Source organism: Monodon monoceros, unplaced genomic scaffold (genome assembly GCF_005190385.1).
Source record: "Monodon monoceros isolate NGI ecotype Baffin Bay Population unplaced genomic scaffold, NGI_Narwhal_1 Super_Scaffold_6, whole genome shotgun sequence".
In the NCBI taxonomy this organism is placed as follows: domain Eukaryota; kingdom Metazoa; phylum Chordata; class Mammalia; order Artiodactyla; family Monodontidae; genus Monodon; species Monodon monoceros.
Genome location: NW_021703783.1, coordinates 38,935,049 through 38,950,637, shown reverse-complemented (window position 1 = coordinate 38,950,637; position 15,589 = coordinate 38,935,049). Strand labels below are relative to the sequence as shown.

The following is a 15,589-nucleotide window of genomic DNA, read 5'->3' as shown; positions in this document are numbered from 1 at the left end:
GAAAGCTGGTGATGAGAACTCTTAAGATCTACTCTCTTAACAATTTTCCTATATCATACAGCAGTGTTAACTATAGTCATCATGTTGTACATTACATTCCTAGTCCTTATTTATCTTATAAGGGAAGTTTGTACCATTTGACCACCTTCCTCCAATATCCCCTCCCCCCACATCCTGCCTCTGGTAACCAACCACAAATCCCATCTCTTTCTCTGAATTTGGTGGGGAATTTTTGTTTGTTTATTTTTATTTGATTCTACTTATAACTGAGATCCTGCAGTATTTGTCTTTTTTTGTCTGACTTATTTCACTTAGCATGATGCCTTCACGGTCCATCCTCAGTGTTACAGATGGTAGGATTTCCTCATTATTTATGGCTGAATTACACACAGACACACACACAGACACACACACAGACACACACACCACGTCTTCTTTATCCATTCATCTATCAGTGGACACTTAGATTATTTCCATGTCTTAGCTGTTGTAAATAATGCTGCTATGAAATGGGGTGCAGATATCTTTTCAAGTTAGTGTTTTCATTTCTTTTGGATATATTCCCAGAAGTAGAATTGCTGGATCATGTGATAGTACTATTTTTAAGTTTCTGAGGAACCTCCATACTGTTTTCCATAGTGGATATACCAATTTACACACTCCCATCAGCGGTGCACAAGTGTTCCCTTTCCTCCACATCCTCCCCTTGATGATGGCCATTGTGAGGTGATATTTCATTGCAGTTTTAATTTGCATTTCCCTAATGACTAGTGAGTGGAGCATCTTTTCACTTACCTGTTGGCCATTCATATATCTTCTTTGGAAAAATGTCAATTCAGATCCTTTACCCATTTTTAAAATTGGATTATTTATTTTTTTGCTATTGAGTTGTATGAGTTATTTATATATTTTGGATATTAATGCCTTATCAAATAGATGATGTGCAAATATTTTTCCCATAGGTTATCTTTTCACTTTGTTCATATTTTCTTTTTCTGTGTGGTTTTTTTAGTTTGATGTAGTCCCACTTGTTTATTTTTTTTGTTGCTTGTGCTTTAGGTGTGATTTCCAAAAAATCATTAGCAAGACCTATGTCAAGGAGGTTTTTTTCCTGTGTTTTCTTCTAGGAATTTCATGGTTTCAGATCCTACATTTAAGTCGTTAATCCATTTTGAGTTAATTTTTGTTAATGGTCCAAGATAGGGGTCAAGTTTCATTCTTTTGCATGTGAATATCCAATTTTCCCAGCACCATTTATTGAAGAGACTTTCTTTTCTCCACTGAGTATGCTTGGCTCTCTTGTCAATTATTAGTTGACTGTATGTGCTTGAGGTTTTTTTCTGGGCTCTCAATTCTGTTCCATGGTCTATTTGTTTTTATGCCAGTACCATACTGTTCTAATTACTATAGCTTTATAGTATATCTTGAAATCAGGAAGTGCGATGCCTCTGGTTTCTTTGTTTTTTGGATTCAGGATTTCTTTGGCTATTCAGGGTCTTTTTTGATTTCACATAATTTTTAGGGGTGTTTTGTCTATTTCTGCAAAAAGTGCCATTGGAATCTTGATAGGGATTGCATGAACCTATAGATGGCTTTTGGTAGTACTGGCAGTTGAACAATGTTAATTCTTCCAATCCGTGAACATACCTTTCCATTTGCTAGTGTCTTCTTTATTCCTAAGTATTTTATTGTTTTTGATGCTGTTGTAAATGTAATCAATTCTTTTATTTCTTTTTCAGAGAATTCATTGTTTGTGTATAGAAATGCTATTGATTTTTGTGTGCTAATTTTGTACCCTGCAACTGAATTCTTTGATTAGTTCTAATGGTTTTTTGGTTGTGTCTTGGGATTTTCTATATATAAAATCATGTCACTTGCAAATAGAAACAATTTTACTTCTTTTCCAGTTCTCATACCTTTTATTTCTTTTACTTGCCTTATTATTATTATTATTTTGTGGTACGCGGGCCTCTCACTGTTGTGGCCTCTCCCGTTGCGGAGCACAGGCTCTGGACACGCAGGCTCAGTGGCCATGGCTCATGGGCCCAGCCGCTCCGCGGCATGTGGGATCTTCCTGGACCAGGGCACGAACCCGTGTTCCCTGCATCAGCAGGCGGACTCTCAACCACTGCGCCACCAGGGAAGCCCTACTTGCTGTGTTTTTTTAAAAAATATTTATTTATTTATTTATTTTGGCTGTGCCAGGTCTTAGTTGTGGCATGCGGGATCTTTAGTTGTGACATGTGGGCTCTTAGTTGCGGCATGCCTGTGGGATCTAGTCCCCTGACCAGGGATCGAACCCAGGCCCCCTGCTTTGGGAGTGTGGAGTCTTACCCACTGGACCACCAGAGAAGTCCCTCTTTTACTTACCTTATTGCTCTAGCTAGGACTTCCAGTACTATGTTGAATGGGAGTGTGAGAGTGGGCAGCCTTGTCTTGTTCCTGATCTTAGAGGAAAATCTTTGAGTATGATGTTAGCTGTGGGCTTGTCATGTATGGTCTTTCTTATGTTGAGATATGTTCCTTCTATGCCTAATTTCCTAAGTATTTTATCATGAATGGATGTTGAATTTTGTCAAATGCTTTTTCTGTGGCTATTGAGATGATCATATGATTCTTTTCTTTCATTCTATTAATGTAATGTGTCACATTGATTAATTTGCACATGTTGAACTATCCTTGCCTCCCAGGGAGAAATCCCACTTGATCATGGTGAACAATGCATCCTTTTAATGTGCCGCTGAGTTTGGTTTGCTAGTGTTTTGTTGAGAATGCTGCATATATATTCATCAAGGATATTGTTCTGTAGTTTTCTTTTCTAGTAATGTCCTTATCTGTCTTTGGTATTGGTAATGCTGGACCTTGTAAAATGAGTTTTGGGAGGTTCCTTCCTCTTCAATTTTTTGGAAGAGTTTGAGAAGGATTGGTGTTAATTCTTCTTTAAACATTTGATAAAATTCACCAATGAGCCATCTGGTCCTGGGGTTTTCTTCTTTGGGAAATTTTTGATTACTGACTCAACTCCTTAATAGTAATTGATCTATTTAGATTTTCTGTTTCTTTCTGATTCAATCTTGGTAGGTTGTGTGTTTCTAAGATTTTTTTCATTACTTCTAGGTTTTCCAGTTTGTTGGCATCTAGTTGTTTACAGTAGCCTCTTAACGGCCCTTTGTATTTCTGTGGTATAAGTTGTAATGTCTCCTTTTTCATTTATAAGTTTGTGGATTTGGGTCCTCCCTCTTCTTTTCCTTGGTAAAGCTAGCTAAGGGTTTGTCAGTTTTGTCTATCTTTTCAAAGAACCAACTGTTATTTCAGTTAATCTTTTATTTTTATTATTATTTTATTTATTTTTGGCTGCATTGGGTCTTCGTTGCTGCGTGCGGGCTTTCTCTAGTTGTGGCGAGTGGGGGCTACTCTTCGTTGCAGTGCACAGGCTTCTCATTGCAGTGGCTTCTCTTGTTGTGGAGCACGGGTTGTAGGCACACGGACTTCAGTAGTTGCAGCATGCGGGCTCAGTAGTTGTGGCACGCAGGCCCTAGAGCACGCAGGCTTCAGTAGTTGTGGCGTATGGGCTCAGTAGTTGCAGTGCACAGGCTCTAGGGTGCGTGGGCTCTGTAGTTGTGGCGCACAGGCTTAGTTGCTCCGTGGCATGTGGAATCTTCCCAGACCAGGGATCGAGCCCATGTCCCCTGCATTCGCAGGTGGATTCTCAACCACTGTGCCACCAGGGAAGTCCCTGGTTAATCTTTTATATTGTTTTTTTGTTATCTATTTAATTTATTACTGCTCTAATCTTTATTATTTCCTTCCTTCTAATTTTAGGGTCATCTTTTTCTAGTTCTTTAAGGTGTAGAGGTAGGTCGTTTATTTGGGATCGTTCCGCTTCTTTTTTTCTTTATTTTTTGCGGTATGTGGGCCTCTCGGTGTTGTGGCCTCTCACATTGCGGAGCACAGGCTCCGGATGTGCAGGCTCAGCGGCCATGGCTCACGGGCTCAGCCGCTCCGTGGCGTGTGGGATCTTCCCGGACCGGGGCACAAACCTGCGTCCCCTGCATCAGCAGGCAGACTCTCAACCACTGCGCCACCAGGGAAGCCCTGTCTTGCTTCTTAATGTATGCATTTAGTGCTCCGAACTTCCCTCTTAAAACTGCTTTTGCTGCATAAGTTGTGTTTCCATTTTTGTCTCAAGATACTTTTTAATTTCTTCTTTGATCCACTGGTTCTTTTTTTTTAGGAGAGAGTGTTGTTTAATTTCCATGTAGTCATGAATTTTCCAGTTTTCCTCTTTTATTGATTTCTACTTTCATGCCATTGTGGTCAGAGAAGATCCTTGGTATGGTTTCAATCTTCTTGAAGTTGCTAAGACTTGTTTTGTGGCCTAACATATGGTCTGTCCTCGAAAATGTTCTATGTGCACTTGAGAAATAATCTGCTGCTGTTGGTTGGAATGTTCTGCGTATGTCTCTTAAGTCCACCTTGGTCTACAGTGTTATTTAAATCTGCTGTTTCCTTATTGATTCTCTATCTGGATGATCTGTCCATTGTTGAGAGTGGGATATTAAAGTCCCCAACTATTATCAAATTGCTGTTTATTTCTCCCTTTAACTCTGTTAGTTTTTGCTTTATATATCTAGGTGCTCCAACGTTGGATGCATAAATATTTACAATTGTTATATCTTCTTGATGGATTGACCCCTTTATCATTGTGTGGTGACCTTTCTTTGTTTTTACCATTTACATTTAAAGTCTATTTTGTCTAATATAAGTACAACTACCCCTGCTTTTTTGGGGTTACCATTTGCTTGAATGTCTTTTTCCGTCCCTTCACTCTCAGTCTATGTGTGCCTTTAAAGCTAAAGTGAGTCCCTTGTAGGCAGCATATTGTTGGACAAAGACTTTTCTGAACAAACAAAAGCTGAGAGAGTTCATTACCGCTAGACTAGCCTTACAAGAAATGCTAACGGAAGTTCTTTGACTGAAAGTAAAAGGACACTAATTAACATCATAAAGACATTAAAAGGTAGTGCAAAACTCACTGGTAATGGTAAATATATAGCCAAACTTAGATTCTGTAATTTGGTAATAGTGGTGCATAATTTACTTACAACTTTAAAAGTTAAAGGAATTAATATAGTAAAAATAACTATAACAACACTAATCTATTAGTTACACATTATAAAAAATATGTAAATCATAACAGCAATAACCTAAAATGTGTGGTGGAGGAGAAGCAAAAGTGTAAAGTTTAGGAATTCTATTGAAGTTAAGTTGCTAACAGCTTAAAATAGCGTGTTATAATTTTAAGATAGTTTATGTAAGCTTCTTGATAACCTCAAGGTAAAAACCTGTAACAATTACGCAAAAGGACTTGATAAAGAAATCAAAGCATACTGATACCAAAAGACATCAAAACACAAAAGACAGCAGGCTAAGAAACAGGGAACAGTGGATCTACAAAACAACCAGAAAACAATTAATAAATGGTGATAGTAAGTCCTTACCTAGCAATAATTACTTTAAATGTAAACAGATTAAATTCTCCAGTCAAAAGACATAGAATGGCTAAATCAACTTATATTACTTACCTATTTCAATTTATATTCAGACCATAAGATTAAAAAACAGGTTATATACACTGAAAAGTACAAAACATTGCTGAAAGAAATTAAAGAAGACAAATAAATGGAAAGACATCCCTTGTTCATGTATTGGAAGACTTAATATTGTTAAAATGACAGTACTACCCAGAATGATCTATAGATTCAATGAAATACCTATAAAAATCCCAGTGATGCTTCTGCAGAAATAAAAAACCCATCCTAAGATTCATATGGAATATCAAAAGACCCCAAATAGCCAAAATAATCTTGAAAAAGAAGAATAAAGTTGGAGGACCATACTTCCTGATTTCAAAACTTACTGAAATGCTACAATAACTGAAACAGTGTGGTACTAGCATAAGGGCAGATATATATACCAATGGAAAAGAATAGAGAGCCCAGAAATACACCCTTGCATATGTGGCCAATTGATTTTCAACAAAAGTGCCAAGATAATTCAATGGAGAAAGGAAAGGCTTTTCAACAAATGATGCTGGGAGAATTGGATATCTACATACAAAAGAATGAAATTGGACCCTTACAGCATATGCAAAAGTTAACTCAAAATAGATCAAAGACCAAAATATAAGAATAAAGCTATAAAACTCTTAGAAGAAAACACAGAAGAAAAGCTTCACGATACTGGATTTGGCAGTGATTCTTGGATATGACACCAAAAGCACAGGCAACAAAAGAAAAAAATAGATAAATTGGACTTGATCAAAATTAAAAACTTGTGCATCAAAGGACACTTTCAAGAGAGTGAAAAGACAACCCACAGAATTGGAGAAAATATTTGTATATCATATATTTGACAAGGGATTAATATCTAGGATATATAAAGCACTCCTACAGCTCAACATCCACAAAAAATCCAGACAGCTGAGTTCAAAAATGGGCTAAGGACTTGAATAGACGTTTCTCCACAGAAGAAATACAGGACTGCCCTGTTGGTCCAGTGGTTAAGAATCCGTGCTTCCACTGCAGGGGGCACGGGTTCGATCCCTGGTCCAGGAGCTAAGATCCTGCATGCCACATGGTGTGGCCAAAAATAAAATAAAATAAACCTTAAAAAAAAAGAAGAAGAAATACAAATGGCCAGAAATCACATGGAAAGATGCTCAACATCACTAATCATTAGGGAAATGTGACTCAAAACCACAATGAGGGGCTTCCCTGGTGGCGCAGTGGTTAAGAATCCACCTGCCAATGCAGGGGACCATGGGTTCAAGCCCTGGTCCAGGAAGATCCCACATGCTGTGGAGCACCTAAGACCATGTGCCACAACTACTGAGCCTGTGCTGTAGAGCCCGTGAGCCACAACTACTGAGCCGGAGCGCCTAGAGCCCATGCTCCGCAGCGAGAGAAGCACCGCAATGAGAAGCCCATGAACCGCAACGAAGAGTAGCCCCCACTCGCCGCAACTAGAGAAAGCCCGCGCGCAGCAATGAAGACCCAACGCAGCCAAAAATAAATAAATTAATTAAAACAACAAAACCACAATGAGATACCACTTCACACTCATTCAGATAGTTACCATAGTAATAGTGTAAGTAATGAACTAGGGATATGGAGACTGATATTCTGAATCTACTTCTCATCGGTGGGTAGTATTGGGGGACAAAAAGAAGCAAATTTAAGAGATACTGCACGGAGAGAGTCAGCTAACTGTCGAGGTAATGGGACTGTTGGTGAGGCTGTTATCTGAGAAAATAGAGAAGGGATAGAATTAGAGGGAAGATTTTTTTTTTAATAAGATGGGAATTTATTTTAAACTTTATACCTGATTTTGACCACTTCCAGATTTAGCATGCCATAATAACACTTAGAACAGTTGATGGTCATTTTTAAAAAATTAATTATTTTGCCTGTGTTGGGTCTTTGTTCTGCGCGCAGGCTTTCTCTAGTTGCAGTGAGCAGGGGCTACTCTTTGTTGCGATGTGTGGGCTTCTCATTGCGATGGCTTCTCAATGGAGCACAGGCTCTAGGTAAGCGGGCTCAGTAGTTGTGGCTCGCAGGCTCTAGAGAACAGGATCAGTAGTTGTGGCACACGGGCTTAGTTGCGGCATGTGGGATCTTCCTGGACCAGGGCTCGAACCTGTGTCCCCTGCATTGGCAGGTGGATTCTTAACCTCTACGCCACCAGGGTAGTCCCAGTTGATAGTCATTTGACTAAAAACACAAGTTATTTATAAACCACTTAGTATGTATTCACTTTTGTATATAGATTGTAATCCAAGAAAAACAAAATGGTAAATTAAGAGTTCAGATATCTTAGATAAGACTTGATTTCTGGGCTTCAGAAAGATGTGGAAAGTTTTCCTGAAGAAACTTTTCTTTCTTGCTTGCTAAACTTGTCTTCCTTGCTTTGATGCAGGCTTGTTTCTCAATTCTCAGTCTGACAAAACGTTTCACGCAGGGCACTGCAAAGAATCGTTTTCTATTGTTTCTTTTATTTAGGTACCAAGGTATAGGCCACTGCTTGAACTTGTGCCAGATGATTCTTCCAAAGATGTCTCTTCTCCAAGAACCAGGTCTAGCTTTTTCTTGACCAGTCTGAAGAATTCTGAGGGCATCTTCCCTTTCCTGGACAACTTTATCTAATGTATCCATGGAATCTACTACCTTTTCTAACCGCTTCAGACTTGGCATTGGCAATCTCTGCCGCTTAGCCTCCTGCTCTAGAGTTAGGAGCATGTTTCTTTCAGGAGAACATACCAAAGTTTATGTAAATCTTCATTACTTTTGTTCCTTAATTGCTGACAGGTCCATGAAGCTCCCTGTGCTAGCAGGGGCCTGAGGACTTATTAACGACCTGAAAGCCTTCAGGGCTGCCGAGAGTGTTCTCTAGAGGAAAGAGTTTAAAAGTTCATGTTTGGACTTGCTGGGAATGTGACTCCAGTATATACGTATAGTAGGGAGCTGAAAATACAACTCAGCTGGAGAGACTTGGGAGTTGCCAGGACATGATGACTCCTAAAACAGAAGTAGATGAGACAGCTCTAGGGAAGAGTACAGATGATAAGGCAAGAGGATAGAAGGTGGAACTCTTGAAAATACTGCCACTTAAAAGAAGACAAAGACTCAAGGAATAAGGAAAAAAAAATTTTTAAGGTAGAGAATAGTGGTGTCTTAAAAATCAAGAAAAGAGATCGGAGGGAATTCCCTGGCAGTCCAGTGGCTAGGAATCTGAGCTTTCACTGCTGAGGGCCCGGGTTCAGTTCCTGGTTGGCGAACTAAGATCCCACAAGCCATGCGGCACGGCCAAAAAAAAAAGAGGTAGAACAGCAGTCAACTTTGCCAAATGTTATACAGATGAAATAGGATGGGGATTGAGTAGAGGTCATTGGATTTGGCATAGAGGTGGGTCTTTAATAGTGTGTTCTGGCTACAAAAATCAGACTGCAATTGGGATTTTATGAGTCAATGCAGGTGAAGCAAAAGGGAGTCTTTCTTTCAAGGAGTCTAGTAGTGAAAGGAAGAATAGAAACAGGTAGGGTTTGTTTGTTTGCTAAATAACGATGAGGTGACCTAAACATGTTTGAAGGCTGTAGGGAAGAAGCAAGAGGAAAATATTGAAAAATACTAAAGAGACAATGAGGTGTAATGAAACAGCTATAGACTTGAGACTAGGTTTAAATCAATAGGTTGCCACTTTACAGCAATGTGGTCTTGGGAAAATTACCAAATATCTCTGATCTCTGACTCCTCAGGTGTGAAATGGAGATAACAGCTATCTCAGAGGGCTACTGGGAGGGCTTTTTTTAAATACAGAGTTATATGTAACATTCTTAAACAGTACCTAATCTCAGAGTGGGTCTTTCATGTTGTAAGAAGGAATAAGGGATAACTGATGGTGTAAGGTTTAGGAAATGAGGGGGAACAGGAATAGAAGTGACAGAGTCTTCTGAGACAGGAGGTACTCCTGAAAAATACAGACTATGCCTCAGTAATGGCGACTAGTATATAATATACATTCAGTAAATGTTTGTTGAGTAAAGGGGTAAAAATATCAGTAAGATTTAGCCTTGAGAACTGTTAAGTGGAATATTATCTTCAAAGGCTTGGGAGAGTAATGAGGTTTAATATATATGGCTTCAGAAGGCAGAATGAAAATCAAGACACTTAGTTCAACATAAGGAAAGGCTTTCTAAGAAATAAAGCTGCACAAAATTTAAATGAAATTCTTTCCGAGGTAGCAGTTCATCATCACAAGAGGTGTTTCAAGTAGAGAGCCAAATGATATAGTTATGGTTATGTGTGTGGATTTTCATTATGACACACCTGGATTCGATCCCTGATTTCACTGCTTTCCAGTCAGGGTCTCCCTACAGTGAAGAGTGGTTGTGAAGAGTAGCGGAACTTGTGTCTGAAAAAATGCCTGACTCAATGCATTAAAGCAATAATTATTTCAGACTAGAGAACCCTTTACTTCAATATGTTAAGAAGGATTCATATACAGGACAGAGAATTGAACCACACCTTTAAAATACCTCTTTGAACTCTAAGATTTTATGACAGTATAACAAAGCTATATTATTTGACCAAGGTGGTATATGTAGTAGGTTCTGGAATCTTACTTAAAGCCACTGCACCACAAAGTGTCAGAGGAGGACTAGGATACAGGTCGCCCCTCTCCAAATGCATTGCTCGCCCCACGTGTCAAAGGAACAGACTAGGGCTTCCCTGGTGGCGCAGTGGTTGAGAGTCCGCCTGCCGATGCAGGGGACGCGGGTTCGTGCCCCGGTCCGGGAAGATCCCACATGCTGCGGAGCGGCTGGGCTCGTGAGCCATGGCCGCTGATCCTGCGCGTCCGGAGCCTGTGCTCCACAACGGGAAAAGCCACAGCAGTGAGAGGCCCGCGTACCGCAAAAAAAAAAAAAAAAAAAAGGAACAGACTAGTAAAGGCACAATATCAGGACTTAATAGGTGAGAAGAGCTTTTTCAAGAATCTTCAAACCATACCAAGCAGGCTTTTCCTTCCTTGGTTTAAGGTTTGAAAGCTGTTGAAAAGCAGTTTTTAAAGACAGCATTTTAGGAAAGAGTTGTAAAACACCCACACCTGAAAGACCAGAATTGATTTCTAACTCTGAAGCTTTTTTCTACATCTTTTTCTATACCCTTGGGTTTATACCTTAATAGCTTCCCATTTTTCTGATCTCTATTCCTCAAGAGGCCAACTTATGAAATTGAAATGCATGTTTTTTAAATGTGGTAAACAGATTAAAAGAGTAAAACCTTAGGAACCCCATCAGGCCAGTTACCCTCAGTTGAATTTTGAAGTTGTTGTTAGTTTTTCTTAGAGACTTTTCATTCTTCTCCCAGATAGCTCATAAAAATTAGAGACTAAAGAGAGACTGTATGACAGGTACCACGGTTTTCCACAGTATTTATCTTAGAGCTTCATTTTAAATGTTAGGAGGGTCATAAAGTTCTATTAAACTGTGGTAAATCTATTTCTCCAAGACTGACATCATCCATAGACTTAATAAATATTTATTATGTCTCCTATAAAGTAGGCCAACTCCTGTATTAGTACCAGAAATACAAAATAAAACATGTAGTCCTTGTCTTCATGGACTTGTCTCACCATGATCTAATGGTGAGAAAGACAAATACATGATTACAATACAATAATTCTTAAAGCTAAAAGAAATGCTATTTATTATTTAAAGCAAGGTCCAACAAACTACAACCCACAGGCCAAATCTGGCCTGTCTTCTATTTTTATATAGCCCATAAACAAAGAATGTGTTTCACACTTTTAAATGGCTGGGGAAAACCCAAAATGACAAAATAGGATTTTGTTCAGATTTCAGGGTTCATAAATAGTTTTATTGGATCACAGCACACTCATTCAATGATGTATCATCTATGACCACTATGGTTCTACTGTGACAGAGTTGAGTATGGCCTGCAAAGCCTAAAATATTTACTGTCTTTACAGAAAACGTTTGTTGACCTCTGACTTAAAGGATTTATTTCAACAAATATTCAGTGTGTTATTCAGTATAAGGCATTACGGCTACTTGGAAACATATCGCTTAACTGAACATGGCTGAAGCCAAATGGTCCTCTGCCACTTCAGAATATCCCCCAAGAGAATAAAATAAGAGTTCTGTTCTGAATACATACCTGTTGTCCTTATTAGTGCAGTGGGCAGCCGTGAGGACCCATCTGTTTTTCACTAAGCTTCCCGCACATACATGAGCACGATATCTGCCATATTGAATCTGTAGGCTAACTAGCCATGGCCATGCGCCAATTTGAGCTTCTGTGCCCCCTACAATCCGAGACCCCTTGAACATATTTGCAAGTGGTGCTGTTCCACAATCTAAAAATAAAAATGATATATTATTTGGACTGAACATATTATTATATGTATTACTTTATAATCTTAACACGTTAATATAATATTTGAAATTCCTATTTAAAAAACTCATAAAGCAAGCTGGACACCTAAGCCGTGCCCATATTTTGAAAAAAGATCTTAGAGAGCTAAGACAAACGTGCCTTAATTGCTTACTTACAAATAGAAAGGCATTAAATCAGCACAATTCATCAATTTTAAAACTCTTCTCCTGAGAAGTATAACAATGAGGTAGGTTTCTCTGGCCAGGTATCACATTTTTCCCTGTGTGAAACGGCCACTAAAAGAGCCTGGGACTGGTCAACCAAGAGCTACAAGTTCTAATACTTGCCATTTAACTTGTTGGGTTAATTCTTCTTAACTGTAGTATGAAAAAGTCACCTAACAGCCCTTTCATCTTTGAATTCCAATGAATTATTAGTCTGTAAAATGGGAATGACAAAGCCCAGAATGTTTTGAGGCGCATATACAGACACAGAAGTGTATGACATTTTTACTATTAGTACTACTACTACAGTCATTAAAATCGGGCTGCTTGGATCCGTAAATTTTTAGTTAAAGGCAGTTGGAAAAACAGAAAAGGAGGGCCCCAAATTCAAATACTACTTAAGTGGGGAAAAGGCAAGGACGACTGTCCAAAGAGAAGAACGAACAGATACTGCCCTTTGCGTTCAACCCTTCCTCTTCCGGGGCCTGGGGCTCCTTCTGTGCCCTGGGCCTCCCACTCATGGCTTCAGGCCACCTCCGACCTCCCGCCTGTTCCTGCGAGGAGCCGTGCCCACTCCTTTCAGAGAGTGGGTAGTGTTCTGAGCATATGAGAGCGCCCCCCAGAAACAACAGCGCTGCGCTCAGTAGCCCCAGCCCCATGTCGGAACTCCTGGTGGGCAAGATGGCGGCAGGCATTTCCTGCCCGCTCCCCCTGCCCCCTCCCCCCACCCCGCGAGCCTGTGGGCCCTCGGCCTGAGCAGCCTGGCACAGGAGGTGGGCGAGGTGGGAGACGAGGGAGCTGTGCGGCTGGCTAGGTGCAGGGGGCGGGGTGGGGGGCGACGTCACGCAAGCGAAGTAAGCGAGGGGTTTTGATGGGGGCTGAGGCCTGTGAGGCTGCGGAAGTGCCCGGATGAGTCAAGGCCTCAGCTGGTGTTCTAGTTACGCGACCAATGAAATGTCTCGCCCTCAGCCAGGATCTGGGGATTCGCTAACTGGCGAGACCTTCCTGAGCCAGATCTACACACTTAGATGGTACAGTAGGACTGTTGTGGTGAGAGGGGAGCTGCTGGAACCTCTGGAGCGGCTCAGACTTCAAGGCCAGGAAGGCTTCCTGAAGTAAGAGTACCTAAACTGAAGTGGGTAAGCTGGGGATGGGAGACGTAAAGCAGAAGGCAAAGCAAGTGTAGAGGTTGGGATTTGAGACAATGTGGGCGTTGGGGGAGCCCAATTTCTGTAATGCACATTGATCTCATCATTAATTGTTCTGTAGTAGTTTACCTTCGACTGGTCACCTCAGGGTGAGCTGATTAAATCAAATGTAAGGACCTGCAGGGACATCCCTGGTGGTCCAGTGGTTAAGACTCCATGCTTCCACTACAGGGGGTGCGGGTTCATGCCTCCAAGCGCACCCCCCCACCCCAGAATTTAAGAACCTGCCTGGAAGTTGAGGACAAAGCCTGACTAAAGGTCACTGCACCCACCCCCACCCCAAACACACACACACACACACACACACACACACACACACACACACACACACACCAGTCCCCAGCCTGAGAGGTACATTATTCCTTGCACCATCAGAACCCCCAAGATGCCCCTTGACATTACAAACACTGTGGGAAAAGAGCACAGATAAGTGGCTCCAGTTAATCGATCCACTGAACAAGTAGGTATTAACCTCATACTACGTACCATACACCAAAATAAGTATCATATCATGGGAGGTGTGTTAAGACCTGGCCCTCTGACCCAGAGAACTTTATAACTTGGCTAGAAGAGAAAATCAGGGGTAATTCACTTGGAGAACAAAGAAGGAAACCATGACACCCAAGCCTAACGTGAATTCAGACACAAGGGATTGGTGTGGGCTGTGGCAGTCTGGGAAGGCTCCCTGCAGGAGGGGAATGTGAGCTGGACCTAGGTAGAGGGGGAAGATCAAGAAGAGGAAGGAGATGTAGTAAAGACAGACTAAGCAAAGGTATGGATATGTATTTGTGTTTCTCCAGAGAAACAGAACCAATAGGATATATAGAGATATATAAGAGGAGATTATTTATGGGAATTGGCTCTCACAATTATGGAGGCTGAGAAGTCTCATGATATGCCATCTGGAAGCTGGAAAACCAGTGGTATAATTCAGTCCCAAACGAAAGCCCGGAGAACCAGGAGCTCTGATGTGGGAGGGCAGGAAAGATGGATGTCCCAACTCAAGAAGAAAGGAGAAATTGCCCTTTGTGCACCTTTTTGTTCTGTTTGTGCCCTCAGTGGATTGGAGTGAATGATACCCATCCAACACTGGTGACGGCAGATCTTCTTTACTCAGTCTACTAGTTCAAATGGTAATCTCCTTCAGAAACACCCTCACAGACACACCCAGAAATAATATTTTACCAGTGATCTGGGCGTCCCTTACCCCTATCAAGTTGACACATAAAATTAACCACCATAGTAATAAGAATACAATGTGTGTGTATAATTTTAGTTGGTTTTTTTTTTTTTTTTTTTTTTACTGTTTTCTGTTATCTTTCAGAGACTGAAGAGAGAAACCATGCCTTAAAATTTTTGATCAGGATATATAAGAGAAAAAACTAAGTTAAAGGCTTCTTCCTGGTTTTGTATTTGATTTGATTCTTTTTGGAGTCCAGGATTGTGTATGACCCTTCTTCCCTTTAGCAGAACCATTTACTATGGTTTTGGATATGCAGTAGTAGGCTTGGACCCTGCTTTGTACTTAGGGGTATAAGTATGCACAGCATAATGAAGAGAAATTTTTCAGTGTGCAAAGGAGGAGAGAGAGGAAAGAGGCAGGCCGCCCAACAACATGGCAGAAGGCCAGGCCCAAGCCAAAATGGTATCTGTGAGAGTTTCACTGTGGTGGGTTGACCCATGGTTTTTAAGAACAATGATGTGTAATGTTTGGTTTTAAATTGTTTTATCATTGCTATCTTGAGCTGTGCTAAAGGTTTCCTCAGTTAACCTGACTCCTTCAGTAACAAGGGCACAGTGTGGGCTTGTGGTAGTCTAGGAGGCTGGTCACATGGTGGGGAATGAAAGTAGGGGTCAGCAAAAGGACAGCGCTGTTCTCATATCATCCTCCTAGTTTGTCATGGTTGGCTGCATTAAATCAAAGGAGCCTATTAGTTGAGGCTTACAGGTGGTAACAAGTGGAAAGAGAACAGAAGCTCCTGGGCTGAGCTGAAATCAGTGGGAAGGAAGCAGGTGGTATTGGATAAACAAGTTGCAGCATGAACTGACCTAACCCAGGGGCAGAACAGGAAACAAATTGACTGTTCCCCAAATAGTTGAGTGAAAGATGATACTTGAAAGGGGGGAGACACAGTTGGGGTGTGTTTCTGTGGGGGAGGGATGTGATCAGATTGGGTATGGCATTGTAAGCAGGGCAAGATGA

General features: G+C 40.8%; 1 protein-coding gene and 1 pseudogene across 2 annotated transcripts in view; both read right to left on the bottom strand.

Moving 5' to 3' along the window:
* Positions 1-12,837, bottom strand: part of TMPRSS12 (transmembrane serine protease 12) — a 38,728-nt gene extending 25,891 nt beyond the window's left edge. The window contains exons 1-2 of the mRNA XM_029206707.1: positions 12,630-12,837; positions 11,736-11,934 (exon numbers count right to left, since the gene is read on the bottom strand). Of these exons, the coding sequence (XP_029062540.1) occupies positions 11,736-11,934; positions 12,630-12,837 (407 nt within the window). The remainder of the gene's footprint in view (positions 1-11,735; positions 11,935-12,629) is intronic.
* LOC114885910 lies at positions 7,767-8,434 on the bottom strand (annotated as a pseudogene). The gene has a single exon (XR_003791211.1). The product of XR_003791211.1 is annotated as a 39S ribosomal protein L47, mitochondrial pseudogene (transcript).
* Positions 12,838-15,589: the final 2,752 nt, after the last annotated feature.